The sequence below is a fragment of the Lacerta agilis genome, chromosome 7, assembly GCF_009819535.1.
Source record: "Lacerta agilis isolate rLacAgi1 chromosome 7, rLacAgi1.pri, whole genome shotgun sequence".
NCBI classification, from domain to species: Eukaryota; Metazoa; Chordata; class Lepidosauria; order Squamata; family Lacertidae; genus Lacerta; species Lacerta agilis.
The window spans coordinates 62,610,748-62,629,396 of record NC_046318.1 but is presented as its reverse complement, the minus strand read 5'-3'; the positions used below and the strand labels follow the sequence as shown (position 1 = coordinate 62,629,396).

The 18,649-nt window shown below is 45.0% G+C and overlaps 1 protein-coding gene across 3 annotated transcripts; it reads left to right on the top strand.

Annotated features, from left to right (window-relative positions):
- Window positions 1-284: 284 nt before the first annotated feature.
- Window positions 285-11,369, top strand: TP53INP1 (tumor protein p53 inducible nuclear protein 1). 3 transcript variants are annotated; one of them, XM_033155603.1, is made up of 4 exons: window positions 285-439; window positions 7,513-7,798; window positions 8,905-9,325; window positions 11,089-11,369. In XM_033155603.1, exons 2-4 carry the CDS (start codon window positions 7,687-7,689, stop codon window positions 11,336-11,338), a joined length of 783 nt encoding a protein of 260 aa, XP_033011494.1. In that variant the 5' UTR covers window positions 285-439; window positions 7,513-7,686; the 3' UTR covers window positions 11,339-11,369. The 3 variants fall into 3 exon arrangements, with proteins under 3 accessions (XP_033011494.1, XP_033011495.1, XP_033011498.1); XM_033155604.1 differs by having other exon boundaries at window positions 285-473; XM_033155607.1 differs by lacking the exon at window positions 285-439 and adding an exon at window positions 1,788-2,078.
- The last annotated feature ends 7,280 nt before the right edge of the window (window positions 11,370-18,649 follow it).

Here is an 18,649-nt window from a genome sequence, read left to right as displayed (position 1 = left end):
CTTTTCCCTGCCTTCCTTTTGTTGCCTGGGCTCGCTACCCCGGACGCTGCAGGCCGCCTCGTCTGGCTCCGCACCTCGCAGAGCCGCGTCACGTGCGTTAGTGACAGCCTGTCCCGGCGCGTCCCGGAACACCGCGGGGCTCCCAATTGGTGCAGGCGCGGCTCCGAGGCCCGCCCCCTTTTCCTTCCTTAACGCGCCCCCTGCCAGCAGCGCGCCGCGGGGTGGGAATGGCGATGCAAAAGAGGCGGGCGGGGCGGGGCGAGGGGGCGGGCGCTACCGATCAGCTGTTCGCCGGATTCTATAACAACAAAAGGCTCTGCGGGGAGCGCAGACTGGCCGGTGTAACAGGGCTCGGGGCGCCCGCAGGAACAGTCTCCCCGCCATCTACCTCACTCCGCCGCCGTCCAGGCTCTGGACTTGCCCGGCTGCTTTGCGGACGGTGAGTGAAGGGCTGCGGGAGTCCTTTGTACCGGGTGCGTGTGGGTGTTTTTTGGCCACAAGTGACCTTAGGCGCGATACTCTGGGCGTTGGGTGCGCGTTCCGTTTGGATGCGGCCAAGGGGGGGGGGGAGGAAATCTGGTCTATTTTAAGAACTAGGCAAGGGGGATTCCCACCATCTCCTCTGCCTATAAACTTTAGTATATTTATATATCTGGCTCCTGGGCAGAATTGCTTACCCACTGGCCCTTTCCTGCGTTCCGTTTTCTGGGAACGGTCCGTCTCGTCCCTCTGCAAAGTTGTATGCAGAGATGCGGAGAGGGGGGCGGCGAATAACACCGGAGTTCATGCAGGGAGAACTAACTCTCAAAAGTCTTTCTCTCTCTCTCTTCTCTTCCCTTCCTCCCCCTCCCCCCCCCGCTCTACTTCCTTAAAGGTAAATTACTGCGCGATCCTCCTCCCAGCTTTGTCCGTCGCTCGGCAGCGCCTTCCGACTAGGCTGCTCACAAACCACTTGTGGCGTAGTTTTGTCAGCCAGCCTCGCAGCCAGCGAAGCCTCTTCCCTGGAAGCGAGCCCCGCAAAATTCAGTTTTTCCTACTTCCTGGTTAAGCCTGCTGCGGGTTTCATCTGAGGCTGAGATCGTAAAAAAGAAAAAGCGGCTTATAACTTGCCGTCCTCTCGAGTATCTTAGGGTGTTTTGCTTTGGTGATGGTGGTGGGGTTGTTTTATTAAAATTCGCGGAATTAACTTACTTTCGCGAGATCTAGCAGTCCAGCCCACAGCCCGTTAAATACAAAGCAGTAGCTTAAAAAAAATACAATACTGTACTATCCCTAACTTGAGATTTCGGAGCGACTTTTGATTTCAAATAAACGGCTCCGCGTTGCAATCCTGTGAGTGTTTGCTCAGTGCCGAGTGATTTTATCCCGATGTGAGCTCGCATAGGATGTCAGCCTTCAACATTGCTGTCGCCAGATCTGTAGGGTCGCGGCTCGGGATTCTCTTTGCAATATCAAATGCAGGCGCGCGCGGATCCATTCCTGGCACCGTTCCGCGCGCGTTCCTGCGAAATAATAATCCGGCACGGACAAACTTTATGTACCCACGGAGAAGGGCGCGAGTGTTTGCCCGCTTGCTCTGCGCGCTCCTTCTCCGGAGCGGAGTTTCAAACTGCTGGCGAGAGAGGCGCAGGGTGGAGTCCGGCGCCGAGCAGGGCGGGCAGAGTAGAGGACCTCCCTTTCCCCCTAAAGGGCGGGGGTGAAGGTCGTCCTGCGGCCACGGCCGTGGGGCGTGGACAGAGAGGGCTCTCCGGCCTTGGAGATGACTTGAGCGTCTTGTGGATGCCCTCCGCTTCTTCTCCCCGCTTTCTAGCCGGCCTTGCGGTTGGAGCAACTCCCCCTCCCTTTTGTCTCTGTCCTTGCCCGCCCCCTGGAGAGGGAGTGGGGGGGACTGAGGCCGAGGAGGAGCTGGGGTTGCCTGATCCGCCCAAGGGGGCTGGAAAGGGATCGGGTTGCTTTCCCTCCGCCTTCCGCATATCCTGTTTTGTTGACAGTGCCGAGAGACCGCCCTTCCCTTGGTGTAAGGCTTCCTCTCTTCCCGTCGGGGCGGATCTTGGACTCCGAAGTTGAGTCGGGTTCAGGTGTGTGACTAACCTCGCCGGAGCAGCCAAGTGGCGCCGCCCGGGGAGGAGGCAACTTGCGCGATCAAAACAAACCAGGAACCGGTGACTCACGGCCGCCAAGGGAAGGGAGAGCGGGGCAATCCGGGTCGGCACCCCGAGGCGTGATTCCTGCCGAGGAGGCCCCATCCTGAAGCCCAATATACATGAACAGACAAGAGCAAGCTATGTGCTCTGGTAAACACGCACAACCCCCCCCCCCAACATAAATAAAATATTGGGGGGCCCAGGTAAGCCCTGCCCTACATAATTGACGTGGGTGGCGCTGTGGGTTAAAGTTAACCACAGAGCCTAGAGCTTGCAGATTGGAAGGTCGGTGGTTTGAATCCCCGCAATGGGGTGAGCTCCCGTTGCTCGGTCCCTGCTCCTGCCAACCTAGCAGTTCGAAAGCACCTCAAAGTGCAAGTAGATAAATAGGTACCGCTCCGGCAGTACCATGCACTGCTCTGGTTCGCCAGAAGCAGTTTAGTCATGCTGGCCACATGACCCGGAAGCTGTCTGCGGACAAACACCAGCTTCCTCGGCCTATAGAGCGAAATGAGCGTGCAACCCCAAAGTTGTCCGCGACTGGACCTAATGGTCAGGGGTCCCTTTACCTTTACATAATTGATCACAAAATGTGGCTCTCACACACCATTTGAAGGACATTGCCTATCAACTTTTGGGGGGGAGCTGACCCCCTCAAATATTTTATAGGGCCCTGAAGGGACCTCAGTTTGTAGGAGTTGGTTCCTATGACACACACACAGCACCCCCTGTGGATAAGCAGTTGTGTAAGTCACTTTTTATGTAACTACATAAAGTTAAGAAGGTGCCTATAGCAGCGGTTCCCAAATTTTACACACACACACTGCCATAGATCACTTGAAAATGGGCAGACCACTCAAGATTTCACTGCCTGTTTGTAGTAATTGTGATGTGTCGTGCTAGATGACTATTATTCTTAACTGCAGTTTAATTGCTTCATATGGTATTACAATTTACATTTTACAGCAATAAATTGCTGTAAAAGCAGCAATAAAAATCAATACAGTATGGGCACAACCACAGATCCACGCTGTGGACAACCTGGATGAAGCTCTGTTTCATTGACCGCAGTTTGAGACCCCTGCCCATTGGTCCACCCAGTGTCTGCACTGATTGGCAGCAGCTCCCCAGGGTTTTTAGATGGGTATCTTTTCCAGCTTTACCTGGAGATGCCACTAGAACAAAGCTGGGGCCTTCCGCTTTTGCCTGCAGCTGCTGATCACAGACTTTATGGCTCCTCCCACTGAGTATAGTGGGCATTCTCCTGTGCAACTTTCCAATAGGAGTTCCTGATGCTTTGTGGGGCAAGGAGGTTAGTTGTTTTTCCCTCTGTGTGTTTTAAAGTTTCACAAGTACTTATTTTTCCACAGAAGACAAACTCTGGAAACTGTTCTGGACTTGCATTTGTTTTGCTTTGCAAGAACATTTCACATTTGATGCAACCTCCGAGCATTTGTCTGATGCAACCTCTGAGCATTCTGATAGGCTTCCAAGGGCTTTTGGAGATGTTTTTGGGTGGGTGGTTGGACAATGCTTGAACGATTGCTTTTCAGCTCTTACGGTAGGCAGTTTCAAACTTCTAAGTTTAAGACATAGCCCACCCATGTAGTGGAATGTGGTTGTAGAATTCTTCCATGGTAAAATTAACAATACCACTTCAAATTGCACACGGGGCTGGAATCATTTTTGTTAATCCTTCACTATGTTTATTGTAAATATCATTTGATTTGCAATCCATTCTTCATGGCCATCTTTTTCCTGTCTTTCAACATACAGTATCTGTCTTCCCTTAATTGGTGTCTGTTTCTGTCTCAGTGGTAACAAAAAACAAAATGCAAATACTTAAAAAAAAAAGATAGCACCCTCTAATGGCAGCCTGAAATAGCACAGCCTCTTCTGTTAACTTCATTCTCCTCCATATGTTGATCAGACCAAAGTTGTGCTGATTGGATTAGGGGAGGGGGAGCCAGCCATTGTTCAAGCTTTTGCAACCTGTTTTCAGTTTTCATGGAGCTGCCTTTGAAAGCAGTGAAAATCAACAAGAAGACAAGTCCTGAATGGCGCAAACAAATATTTTATCAAATGATTTACCTGTTGGCTGCTGCCTGTTGCCTGGCTTTGAACGAGCTATCAGAAGTGAGACACTCAGCTTTGCAATGAAGTCTCCTTTGAGATGCATCTCACTGCCTTGAGACTGGTATCATTTTGGCAGCAGGCACAGACATACCTCTTTGCCCAGTCTTTGGTGGAGGGCTGAGGTGTACTGCACATTTGAATTAATGTTGCGGCTGCATAATTGGTTTTATGCTGTTTTAATAGTACTGTTTCATTTTTATTGAGAATGTGCATATTTCTGCCCTGGGACTATCGGGTGAAGGGCAAACAATGCTAATAACCCACTCAAGACAGTGCCCCCTCCCTGAGAGACCCTTGGGAATCTGCCAGCCTGAGCATAGGCTAGATGGGTGGTCTGAATCTGCCTAAGGGAGACCCACCCATGTCTGAGAATCTCTCTACAAGGCTTTTGCTTTTGGACTTTTGCTTTTTGCTTTTGGTGGCTGCAGAGTTAAAAACTGAAGGGCTTATGGGGGGAAAGGTGGAGGAGTTAACTGGGTGTTCTATTGGTAGAAGAAGAAGAAGAAGAGTTTGGATTTGATATCCCGCTTTTCACTACCCGAAGGAGTCTCAAAGCGGCTAACATTCTCCTTTCCCTTCCTCCCCCACAACAAACACTCTGTGAGGTGAGTGGGGCTGAGAGACTTCAAAGAAGTGTGACTAGCCCAAGGTCACCCAGCAGCTGCATGTGGAGGAGTGGAGACACGAACCCGGTTCCCCAGAATACGAGTCTACCGCTCTTAATCACTACACCACACTGGCTCTCTATTGGTGCCTTTTAATCTATTGTTCTCTGAAACTTCAGGGCAGAGTTGGCTACAAAATTAAACAATTCACACAGTTCTCCCCATGTGTAAACGGAAACCCCACCAAAAAAAAGTCACTCACTCTAGCCTGTGACTTTGGGGAGAAGTAGATTTAAGCAAGGGGTGGCTATCACTTCTGATAGCTCATTCAAAGCTGTGCGCAAGTATCATTTAAGGTAGATCTGGGGGGGAATTCCAGGCAGCTTACCCAAATGCCTAGAACATGGGTGGTGATTCTCTCTTTTTTTCCTCTCCCCCCCCCCCCGGTGCATCAGGGAAATAATTCCTAAGTAGCAAAAGCCCTGAAGAAAAAGAGCCCCCGGCACTGGAGCTCTGAAAATAAATATAAGGAATCAGATAATGTGTACAGGATGGTGCCTGATTGGGAAATATTGGGGTGGCTTTTGTGTTCTCCAGTCAATGCATAATAGGGAACGGATCAGACCTCCTTAGAGAAGCCTGTCCTGAAATTTGTTCCATTGCTCTGCTTTCTACCAGTTTTTGTGTGTGTTTCTTACTTGGTTTCCCCTCAACATTTTAATACTGCCCATTAACAATAAGTGTGGGAAACATAGATCAGGCCTACTGAGATTATGTAAACTGTATAATGTGCCATTACTTTCACGTATCTGGCTGTCGCATGCCCTCAAACAAGAACTCTCTCAGTGTCTCGATATCATCAGCATTAAGACAGTTTCCATAAGCTAGTGATACTCCCTACCTGTGCAACTGGAATCTCCCCACAGAATGCTATCCTGATAAGTGAAGAGAGGGAGAGATGCTACTTTTAACTTAAAACCTGCGCTTCTGAGCCCCCTGCTGGAAACAGTGATATTGCTGATCTTTGAAACGGTGAAGGTGGTATAGAACTGATGGACTTTTGTTTCCGTAAAGGAGCAGGAGCCAGAGCTCATCCCTAGAACACTTAATAAGAGATGAGAAGGAGGGTGATAACTTTGCTCTTGCAGCTGAGTTGAAACATCTCTGAAGAATTTTTTTTGGATTAAGAACCAGGAGTTCCAGAACATGGGCTCTTCTTTAGATACAACCTTAAGCCCTAGCGTTTTCGGGAAACTAACTACTGTTGGAGACTAGAGAGAAGGAAAGCATTCTAATTTGGTGGTGGAGCACATGCTTTATATGCAGAATGTCCTGGGTTCAAACCCTGGCACCTCCAGGCAGGACTGGGGGAGGGGGAACCTATGGAGCACTGGGGGTGGCAAGCACAATATGATGATTCAAGGGGCAGAGCTGATTACCCCTATGAGCCTGGTTTCACCTATATGGGCAAGTTTAAAGATGAGAGAGATGAGGAATTTCAATTGCCCTGCAATTTTCTCAGATTTGTTATAGTGGTATTGTTTTCTCTTTTTTTAAAAAAAACAACAACGGAACTAATGCTTTTGAAAAGCCACTGGGTGTTTTGTACCTGAAGACACCATTGGAACAAGCTCCCCTCTATAGAAATTTGAAATTACCCTTTTATTGTGTCAGTGAATCTACAGTGGTACCTCTGGTTAAGTACCGTATATACTTGAGTATAAGCCTAGTTTTTCAGCACACTTTTTGTGCTTTAAAAGCTGCCCTCGGCTTATACTCAAGTCAACCATTCCTTAAGAAGTGTACAAGAACGGTGGTTCTTTACTCTCCCCAGGCAGCTTGTTCCATTCCTGAACTGCTCACATAAATGCAAACTTTAGACCCCAGAAGGCAGAAAGCCTATCAGTTAAGGAAGTATTAAAACCCCACAGGTGCTCACTTTCCCTGGCTCCTGCTTAAACAGGACAGGATCCCAGCCTTCTCTGTATAACACAAGGGAACATTGCGCTGTGAGTTAAACCACAGAGCCCTAGGGCTTGCTGATCAGAAGAATGGCGGTTTGAGACCCTGCGACGGGGTGAGCTCCACAGCAGCAAAGAAGGAAGAGGAAGGAGCAGCCCAAAGGGCTGCTTTGGGCTGCCCGTTCCTCCTCTACCACAGTGGCAAAGGTAAACCGGCTTATACTTGAGTCAATAAGCTTTCCCACATTTTTGTAGGGAAATTAGGTGCCTCGGCTTATATTTGGGTCGACTTATACTCGAGTATATAGGTACTTAATTCGTTCCGGAGGTCCGTTCTTAACCTGAAACTGTTCTTAACCTGAAGCACCACTTTAGCTAATGGGGCCTCCTGCTGCCACTGCGCCGCCAGAGCACGATTCTGTTCCTATCCTGAAGCAAAGTTCTTAACCTGAAGCATTATTTCTGGGTTAGCAGAGTTTGTAACCTGAAGCGTATGTAACCTGAGGTACCACTGTACTTGAAAATGGTGTCTGCAGCTCCACATGGCTCAGTGGCAAATACGGGTTGCTGCCATGTAATGTGTGGAATAGCCCCTGAACAGTATATGTTTTCTGTGTTTGCCTGTAGCATTAAGACTTATTTCCCCCCCCCTATCTTTTTTTGCAGGATTTTGTAGCAACCGTTTACAAAGAAAACCATGCCTCCCCATGTTCTGTGCCTAAGCAGATAAAAGTATTTGTGCACTTTAATCTTCTACCTGCGCCCTTGGCTAGTACATTGTGAACCTGTACCTCTTGCATACGAAGACGTTCCAGCCAGAGTCTTGTTATTGCCTTAGCAATGTTCCAGAGGCTGAATAATATGTTCGTGGGAGAAATCAATAATATGCCCAGGCAAGAGCCAGAGTTCAGCGAGAAAGAAGAGGAGGAGTGGATTCTGGTGGATTTTATCGGTAAGATCTCTGTTTCAATATAATTTCCGCATCAGGAAGCAAGATTTATTTTCTGTTTACAAAGGTATTTTTTTTTAATTGCAGGGAATATTTCATGTTAAACATGAAATTGTGTGTGTGGGGGGGGGAGAATAAAAAAGCAGCTTGTTCAAGCTGGGAAAGTATCTTGCCCTCATCACAAGGCTTTTTCCTGGGCCAAGTTCCATACTGCCAACCAATTTCTACAACTCAGTAATTAATTATAAATGGTTGATCTCTCCTCTCTTCATCCCTTCCCTTGCCCCCAACTTTGTTCAGCTATTGTAGACTGTAAGCCACCCCCACCCTCTGCAAGGATTTGTGGGTTGGTTCAGATGCTTACCATAGCGTAAAACAGCCAATGACCAGTTGACACGCTATCACCAACATGCGGGTTCTTTTGGACCCAGAAGAGGATGGTGGCGGGTGTAGCAGGGCAATGCATTGGAGCTATGATTGGAACCCCCATGCAAAATGGTCGCCACCTGTATCCTTATCCCTATAGAGGAAGAGTGGGCATTTATGCCCTGCTCTACCATGGAAGGAGAATCTTCATCCCATGTAGGGATCTGAACAGGTTTTGTCATTCCTGTGTTTTTACACTGCCTATTGCACTAGTGCCCCTATTCTTGTGCTAATAAGAATTAGTGCTAGCACAATGGGATTTTGCCCCCAGGAACAGTCCCTAAACCTGCTCCAGAGTTTGGGGGAAACCCCAGGACACATTTAAGGGGGGGAGGAAAGGGAGAATATTCCATAGCACTACTAAAAAAAATTGCACTGACAACAATAATCATAGGTGAGTACAACCACTTATTATATTTATTAGACACTTGTTACCCAAGCATCCATTAGTGGTATGAAATTGTGGATATTTTGTTCCTTGCAAACTAAGACTGGGGAACCTATGGATGTTCTTGAATTCCAACTCTCAGACATGGCCAGAATGGCCAATGCTTGCGGAGTTGTAGTCCAACAATATCTTGAGGGGGGGAAATATTATTTGCACCTACTGCAAACCATCTGAACTCTGGCTGCGTCAATCAACCTCGCCCATCTATCTCAATGGCTGTTGTAACTCCCAATAGACACCTGTACTAACTTCTCAATGATTGAAGAGGAAGAGGAGGAGGTGGAGGAAGAAGAAGATACCCATAAAGCATCGCCTGTGGACAATTCACCTGTCTGCTCTTGTCTGCCTCCTTCCTTGGAATGTTTGGCTGATGCCAGTGAATCTTGCTTTATCCAGTTTGACTCGTGCCCCATGGAAGAGAGCTGGTTCATTACGCCACCTCCGTGTTTCACTGCGGGTGGCTTGACCGCTCTCAAAGTGGAAACCAGCCCCTTGGAGAACCTTCTGATCGAGCATCCCAGCATGTCTGTATATGCAGTCCATAATACCCGCCACAGCCTCAACAAGATGAGCTGTGGTGGTAATGAGGAAGAAGAGGAGGAGGAGGAAGAAGAAGAAGAAGAAGAGACACAGCCTCGTGATGTAAGCAATCCTAGGTAAGATATTTGTTCCTTGATTTGTACAGACATCAAATAATGTTCACTAGGGAGAAAATATTCCTTTAAAATTAGCACATTTTGGAATACAGTCAACTTCATCAGACGTATGAAATGTTATCCTCCATTGGTGGTGGGGTGAGCCCAAGACACCTAGCAAAACTCCCTGTGTGCAAAATAAGCTTTTCAAACATGTGCAGAACGCCCCACACATCATCCCATGACTAATCTCCTTAGTATTCTCCATTTTCCTTCTCTTTCTCTTCCCCTCACCCCCCCGATTCTTCCCACTGGTACATTTCCACTATTTCCCACCAAATTTCCCATTTGGTATATGCCCATCCTCTCCCCCTGTGATTTTTTTTCTATCCTTGGTACATCCAAGGATTTTCCTCTCTTCTCCTTATGGTACGCCCTCCTTCCTACCCACCCCTGTCATGAATGCTCCTACTACAAAGTTCTGATCTAATTTAATGAACCCCATTTCCTCTCCTGCCACATACACACAATGCATGTCCCCGTCTCTTTAACAAGCACACTCAGACAACACATCCCTCCTTTCCAGACCATATATGCATACATAAATCCATCCATCCATCCTTTTGCAGGCACACACAAAGAATACTTCTGCCCATCTATCTCAAGAGTACACCTTCACATGATGAAGAAAGAGTCCACCACCAGATGCATTCAGGCCACATGCATCCAGCGCCAGCCCAAAGGGGGTTCATGTACATTGAACTCAATAGCGAACATTGATCTGTGCAAGCCCTTTGCCTAAAGCAGAAACAGGGCACAGGTTCCTCCATATATTGTAGGATTTTATCTCCCATCCATCCTAGGGAGCTTGCACTAGTAAATCTTTTGGATGGGCAAAATACGGACTGCAAGAATAAGGATCTAATCAGCTTTCTTCTATTAGCAGCTAGTTAATTTTCACAAGATGCTGGAAATATTTGGAAAATTCCACTTTAGAATATTGGTAGGATAGAACCGTGAACTGGACCCTATCTGAATAGTTAATCCAAAGTTCATGTGTTTACATAAAGGCATAACAAGAAAGATATATTTAACATGGTGTGATTTTTAAAAAAATATATCACAGAAGAAACGAAGGCTTCAGTAATTCCAGCTAGGTATGGGAATATGCGGCACTTCACAGCAGCAACAGACCACCTCACACTTAAGTATTTCCCACTTCATTTGCTGAATAGTGCCAAAAAGATGAAACAGTCAAAACTATAAACAAGATTCATTTAACTTTATTCTTTTATGTAGTAGGATAGGATAGGATATTGGAAGGGTGTATTTGTTTTAAACATTTTGTAATGCCAATCCACAACCACCACTTTCCTTTTAAAAATCTCCCACCCGCCCTGACCATTGGCTATGCAGGCTGTGACTATGCATCCAGCAACCTCTGAAGGGCTCCATGTTAGCTCCCCGGGGCCTTTTCATTTGCCTCTCCCTCTGGACCCAATCCATAGCAACTTCCCGAGGAGAGGAGGCAAAGGCATATGTAGAGGTCCCACCTTCCCTCCGAGACACACACACACACTGGGGCATGGCAGCTATCCAACCATGCCCACCCTTGATGCTGCCCCTTAAACCCACAGGACCAGATCTTTACCACACGACAAAGAGCTACCTTTGTGCCAACCACAAACACACACTGACTTGTGTCGCTGTTGCCAGAGCGTCTTGACACGCAGGCCATCAATGGTTTTGCCATAACCACTCTCTCCTTACGCTTTGAATTCTAGATCGGAAGCCCAAAGTGAAAGGGGTCAACACATCCGATGCTATTTTGCAGCAATCACTGCTCACTCAACCTTTCTCGAACAGACCAAGAGTTTTCGTCCTTCCCAGTGGATAAAAGAACACAACAAAAGACAATATCTGAACAGAAACTGCCTCCGTCGCCAAAACCTCACCAGGGATTGCTACTCTCGGCAACTCAAGAACAACGGATTGTTTGTTCACCAGCCTTGCCACCGTCAGTATAATTACTGAGGGCATCTTGCGTTGTTGTTTTTTCTTCTTCAAAAAAATATTATCGGTTGACTTGCTGTTTGTATTTTTCATGTGTAGGCAATGAAGGCGAGATCAATCTTAGGCTGATCATCAATTATTTCTACACAATCACTAAGTGTTACATTTAGGTTGTAAACCACGTTGTAACTGTGTGCGCCTCTCAGAATGACTTTACTACATTTTATTAATGGCTCGGAAACATATTAATACAATAGTGTTTGTGTGATTGGGGGTTTGCTCTTTTGTTTTTGTACATGACTTTCTAGAAACTTTTTATGACGGATGGATGGATAGGTGGGCGGGCTTGTTTTTATATTGGTCTTTTTAACCAAGGCAAAGCAGGCGACACATCACTTTGTAGTCCAAATGCAGTTACAGAACTTCTCAGGGTCAGCCATACACTTGCAACGATCGGTGTATACTGTATATCCTCTTAACCTAATGGGCGTGGCTAACCTTTGACCTGCCAGGTGTTGCTGGGCCACACCTCCCATCATTCTTGGCCGTTGACCAACCTTGCTGGGTCTGATGGGAGGTTAGCAACTTCTGGAAGGTCACAGGTCCCCCACCCTTGCTGTTAATTTTTGAACACAGCTATTAAAATGTGATAGACTGTATGGTATTGAACTCTGAATGATGAGCGAATTGTCTATGGGGCAGGGGAAGAATGTTGTGTGACCTGACTTCCTCCCATCAACTTCTACTTAACCTCCATTGGTCAGTGTGGTTTAGCCAGCTTCCTCCACAGAACAGAGCAGAGCCTGAAGCAGGCATGCAAGTGAGGGTCATTGTGGTGTGATGGACCTTCTAGACCCAAAAGACAGCAACAAACATTTACAGTGTCTCAGGCTATAAAAATATAAGTACAGAGACAGATGATCACTTGACCAATACTCGCCTTCACTTGAAATACTACCAGCTTAACTTTTTTTAATGAGTTAAAAAAACAACCATTCTACTATAAAGTGGTCTAATTTGACCATTTAGTCCAAATAACTTAGCAGTTTTAAGAAATATGTGGTGGCAGTCTTCATCTGTCTACAAATTAATATTTGAGTCTAAAGCTTGACATCTGGAGTTCCTCAGAGCCATTTTTGTTTACTTTCATACTAGGATATCCTGAATTTCAGCCAGTTGTTAATTTTTTTAAGTTACACAAAGGTTTTACCTTATTTCAGTGGTTACCCAATACTGTTAAGCTTCTCTCGGTTTCGTGGACAAACACCACAGACATGTTTATAAACTCAGGAACGCTTCAGTGTTTGACTGTGGTTTTAGGTACACTTGTTTAGAGGTTTGCCTAACTGAAATAAAGTATTAGCAAATACGGTAGCTCTTTGTAGGTTCTTAGCCTTCATCTTTTGTCTCCAGAAACCATTCTCCTTCCTGTTTATAGGAATATTAAAATGATGATTACCTTGCCCACATTATTTGTGTATGTTAGCAAACATTTGAAGTTAGGCTTTCTAGTTGAGATATACAAATTATTCCTTACCATTATTTTACTGGATAACTTGCTAGTGATGGAAGCTTATCTTTTTTTGAGGTAGACACACAAGCTTGTTGCACAAATATATGTGCTTTTTGGTTCTTAATATTGGAAATAGTATCGTTGGGAAAGGAATGATTGCATTACATCATTATGTTTGACTGTTAATTGTCTTGCATATTTATGTTACTAGTTCTATAATGTGCCTGGAAGTCTTGGACTGTTAGAATTTTTGTGCTTTTCTAATGCTATGTGTTTTGTGAGTAGGTATGACTTTTTATATAGTGTGTGGTTTTTTTATAAAAAAAATGTATTAACTTGTAAAAGTGGGGGCCTTGTGCTGTACTGAATGGTGATTCAATAACTTTGCTTAAACTGTTTTTTCATATGTATTGTAAACAAAACTGTGCCTTTTTAAGTGACTTGTATACAGCAGACTTGAACTTGAAGACTTTAAAAAAGGGATATTTCTGTTGGGATAAATACTGTACACCAGTCTATGCATTACCAATGGCAGCTTCTTTCTAGAGACATTTTTTTGTTTTGTCCTTGTAGCAGTTCTTTAGATATTCAAGGTTCTAGCACCCTGATTCTGCAATATACAGTAATATCTCAATGTAGCTTGTGCTTGAGTAGTTACTGCAAGTCTGTTTCCTGTGCAGAAAATGAGACAGAGATACGCTATTATGGTATTTATTAAACTTAACCCCTTTGGAAATGGTTATTGCAGTATAGCAGGTGCATACTTCAGCTGGTTCTGTATACCATTTACTTTTGTGGTGGGAACCTGTCTCCTCCTGAAGTTGCTGAACTGTGACTCCCATTATACCTGACCATTACCCATGTCTGCTGGGATTGATGTCCAACAAGCAGCTCAACCGCAACCAGTTGCCTATAGACTTTGATGTGTTTATATATTTCCCCCATGTTCCATCACATCTATAGGCTCTGGTTTATACTGGGGAGGGATGTTTTCCCATTTAATTCCATATTAAGTTTCATTTTCCATTTATATTAATTGCATTCCTTTTGTTTCTTGATGGTTATTCATATTTCTTTTTCTGCATTGATTTCAATGGGAGATCCATCCAATCTTTGGCAGACTGCAACCTTTTGGTGATCACCACCTAAATGGCATAGGATTTGCCTTTGTTCATATATACAAAAAATATCAGATCTGGCACATTTCAGATAGCTTAGACTCTCCTGGCAGCTGCTGATGGGTTTGTAATTCAAAATATCTAAAGCGCACCAGGGTGGCCAAGGCTAGATGAGGAACCAGCAAATTTTTTAAAGCACCCAGTACAGACATAACATAAAAGTTATCCACATACAAGGTAGAGCTTTACAGTTTGTCTTACTTGATTTCACATGCTCTGTATGCCCCCAGAGATGCGCACATATCCATCACATTTCAGACTACGTAGCCAGTGCAAAGCAACTTGAAAATGAATGAGGGGAAAGCCCTAAGTCAGGCACCCCCAAACTCGGCCTTCCAGATGTTTTGGGACTACAACTCCCATCATCCCTAGCTAACAGGACCAGTAGTCAGGGATGATGGGAATTGTAGTCCCAAAACATCTGGAGCTCCGAGTTTGGGGATGCCTGCTCTAAATGGATTTCATCTCCCCCCCCCTTTCCCTACTTTGCAGTTTGTTTTCTCCCCCTTTCATTTTCATTATAAAAATGTTTCACTGTGAAAATCAATGCACATCTCTTACAGAATGTGCCACCACAACTTAGTGACTGCACAAACCCACAGTCTGGGTAGGATGGGGAGGGGAGAGAAATCCTTACACCTAATAAACCAGATGTGATGAGTGTTTCCAGCAGAGCAAGACTTTGGCTGGATATTCTTGTACTCTGTGCGGAGGGACTTCTACCCCATTACCGGCTGTCTGTTTTTACTGAAGCTTGCAAGCAAGAACATTCCCTTAATAGCGCCAACACATGACAGAACATTGAGTAGCACTCCTGCAGGTGGTCTGCCCCCTCACATTGAGAACTTAATTCCTTTGAAAACTCAGGTAAACATAAGCATTTCCCCAGTCATTTTGCAAGGGCTTCATCTGTAAGACTGCCTTCGAGTGGTTTGGTGCTGATATAAAACCAGACATTACCTTAACATGTCTCTTGGGACAATGAAACCTTAGCCATGCACCTGATGTTCAGCAAGGAGGGTGCTTGTCTAATTTCAGGTGGCAGAGAGTACCACAAGCTTGGGCCCACAACTCTGAATACACCGAATTTTATTTTTTTGATGGCATTAAAAATGTATTAATGAAGTTTATATCATGCCAAACTGACATTCTGAGATAGGAACAGGAGATGAGCCCTGCTGAATCAGACCACAGGCCCATCTAGTTCAGCTGCTCCTTTCCCACAATAGCCAGCTATGCATCTGGGAAGTCCACCGGGACATGGAAGGCAAGATACCTCTTCTGATTTTGCTCTGCAGCAGCTTGTATTTAGACAGGTATGCTGCATTTGAATATTTGCATACTCTGTTCCTGTAAATGGGCGTAGAGGGAAGGGATGGTGTTGCAGAACTGAAACATAACAAGATGTGTGTTTATCTCTACATTTCAGATCTAACATTGTTATCCTTATACTCTTGTCGAAAGACACCAGTATGAATCCATTGATCTTTGCAAAAATATTAAATTACTGTCTGGTTTCCACAATCATTGTTGCATTTACTATGCACCCTTCACCTGTAGGTCCCTGGGCAGAGTACAACAATTAAAAACTAAAACCAGGTGAAACAGATTACAATCACAAGGATAGGGTGGAAAACACACACCTTGGGTATCAGATAACACTTGTCAGGGTCACGAGACTAGCACAGCACAATCCTAACCATGTTTACTCCAAAGTATTCAGTGGATCTGACTCCTAGGTAAGTGGATTAGAATTGCAACCTTAGTGGGACTCAGAACTTTATGAGCTGAACTGTAAAGGTAAAGGGACCCCTGAACATTAGGTCCAGTCACGGACGACTCTGGGGTTGCGGCACTCACCTCGCTCTATAGGCTGGGGGAGCTGGTGTACAGCTTCCAGGTCATGTGGCCAGCATGACTAAGCCGCTTCTGGCAAAACCAGAGCAGCGCATGGAAATGCCGTTTACCTTCCCGCCAGAGTGGTACCTATTTATCTTCTTGCACTTTGATGTGCTTTCGAACTGCTAGGTTGGCAGGAGCAGGGACCGAGCAACGGGAGCTCACCCTGTCGTGGGAGTTGAACTGTAGTAGGGCTTAAAGCCATCTGAAAAACAAAATAAAAAATAAATAAATTCCTTCTAGTAGCACCTTAGAGACCAACTAAGTTTGTTCTTGGTATGAGCTTCCGTGTGCATGCACACTTCTTCAGATACTTCTTCAGGTATCTGAAGAAGTGTGCATGCACACAAAAGCTCATACCAAGAACAAATTTAGTTGGTCTCTAAGGTGCTACTGGAAGGAATTTTTTATTATTTATTTTGTTTTGACTATGGCAGACCAACACAGCTACCTACCTGTAGCCATCTGAAAGTTAGCCTTCTCTCCCCTAAACCTCTTCTTAATGTAAGTTGATGGAGAGCCAGTTGATGTGATGGTGGGAGGAAAATACTTCTAGCATGCATGTTTATTCTTTCTCTTCACCTGTTGCCAGCTTTCAAGGATGGTCTGTGGCTGATTCTATGACCTTATAAAACTTACACTCTTCCTTTTAACCAGCCTTCTGGCAACCAGGTGACCCCTGGATGTTTTGGATTACAAATCCTATCAGTCCTATGCAGCTGTGGTTGATGGGAGCTGTAGTATGAAGAGTGCCAGGTTGGAACAGGCTGTTTTAAAGAGAACCAGAGCCACACTGATAACTTTTTCAGTTGCTGTTTCTCTCCCAGCTATGAGTCATCACAAGTTCTTTGTAGCAGCTTATTTTTGACAGCGTTATCTTATGATTGGCCAGGCTAATCTCCTTATCTGCAAACTGAGCCACATCAATGTACTTCTTATGGCTAAGGCAATGGAATATGGGTGACCTTGATCACACCTTGCTGTAGTATTTTGGTCACACCCAGGAGGCTGAGTTCTGTTAGCATAGTTATGCAAATTGCTCTGATGGGAATGACTTCTTCACCAGCAGTTTCATGTGAAATTCAGCTGTTGTTTTTAAAAAAATGAATGTGAATTACAGAAGGGACCCTGGTAATTCAGGTCACTACCAATCTCAAAGGAGGGGCAAAAACAAAACAAAAAACCCACATGAATTTAAATGCATCCCAAAGCCAGTGTGGTGTAGTGGTTAAGAGTGGTAGACTCGTAATCTGGGGAACCGGGTTCGTGTCTCCGCTCCTCCACATGGAGCTGCTGGGTGACCTTGGGCTAGTCACACTTCTCTGAAGTCTCTCATCCCCACTCACCTCACAGAGTGTTTGTTGTGGGGGAGGAAGGGAAAGGAGAATGTTAGCTGCTTTGAGACTCCTTCAGGTAGTGAAAAGCGGGATATCAAATCCAAACTCCTCTTCCTCTTCTTCTTCTTCTACAGGTTTTGTACAGAGAAAAATTATCTGCCAGCTGCTTTCTGGTCCTTTAGAATCCTATCTTATATCCATTGCAAATACCAAGTTACTCAATTTTATCTTCACAACGGTCCTGTGAGGTAGGCTATGCTGAGAGAGCGGATAGGCTTAAGCATCTCTACGCTGGGCAGAGATTTGGGACTGGGTCTCCACATCTGGTCCATGGGGTCATGAAGAGTCAGACATGACTAAACGACTAAACAACAACTCCACATCAAAACAGAATCGTTTTGCCTCGATTCTGATCACATTATTTGGCAGCAAGTTCCACAGAGCTTTAAGGAACTTTTCTTTCTTTTCTTTTTTTGAAAACAGGTATGCTGAGGGTTGCAGCCTCAGCTCCGGGTAGGCTTTGGCAATGCAGCTTTGTGTACTTCCAGCTCAAGCTTATTAACCCTGCTTCATTTGCTCTGCTTACAACACCAGCCAGTTCTGAATTCTGTTTAAGCACACAATGGAACTGTTTCTTTAACACAGATTGGCATTGAAGCAGTTAACAATGATGGCAGTAGGTGTAATCCACACCATCCTACTATGACAAGACTTTCACTGATTGCATTTGCAGGAGGGCTGCTGTCTTAAACCAATTATGCACTCCCTAAGAACCTAGACAGCATCTTAAAAAGCAGAGACATCACCTTGCAGACAAAGGTCCATATAGTTAAAGCTATGGTTTTCCCAGTAGTAATGTAAGGAAGTGAGAGCTGGACCATAAAGAAGGCTGATCGCGGAAGAATTGATGCTTTTGAATTATGGTGCTGAAGGAGACTCTTGAGAGTCCCCATGGACTGCAAGAAGATCAAACCTTTTTTTAAAAAATAAATCATTTTTATTAAAATTTCCAAATTAACAATTCAATCAAATCATATCCAAATATTCTGCCAAATTATAAAAAAAAATTTGGGACTCCCTACGCTTCAGGTTTTGGAAGGCTCCTCATCTTCTCAATTCCACTGCATATCGTATTCTTTCCAATATTCTCCAGTTCTATCTGTTGTTATCCTTCATTCTTTCACAGCCTCTGAGTTGTTCCCACAAGCGATTTAAAATGAATAATATGTTTCAGTGTAGATTTTATATCAGTCTGATATATCTCTTCCATCTCCTTACAACCGGTATTTCTGTTGAGTCAATCCAAAAGTCCTTTCATTATTTGCAGCCGCCATCTTATCCAATTCCGATAACATCTAAACGTCCTGCTCATGCAAGAAGATCAAACCTATCCATTCTTAAGGAA

Bases quoted from the DNA above. Each gene is read 5' to 3' on its own strand.
- TP53INP1 (XM_033155603.1), top strand. From the start codon at position 7,687: ATGTTCCAGAGGCTGAATAATATGTTCGTGGGAGAAATCAATAATATG. The intron at 7,799-8,904 runs GTAAGATCTCTG...AACTCCCAATAG, and splicing joins GATTCTGGTGGATTTTATCG to ACACCTGTACTAACTTCTCA. The intron at 9,326-11,088 runs GTAAGATATTTG...TTTGAATTCTAG, and splicing joins CGTGATGTAAGCAATCCTAG to ATCGGAAGCCCAAAGTGAAA.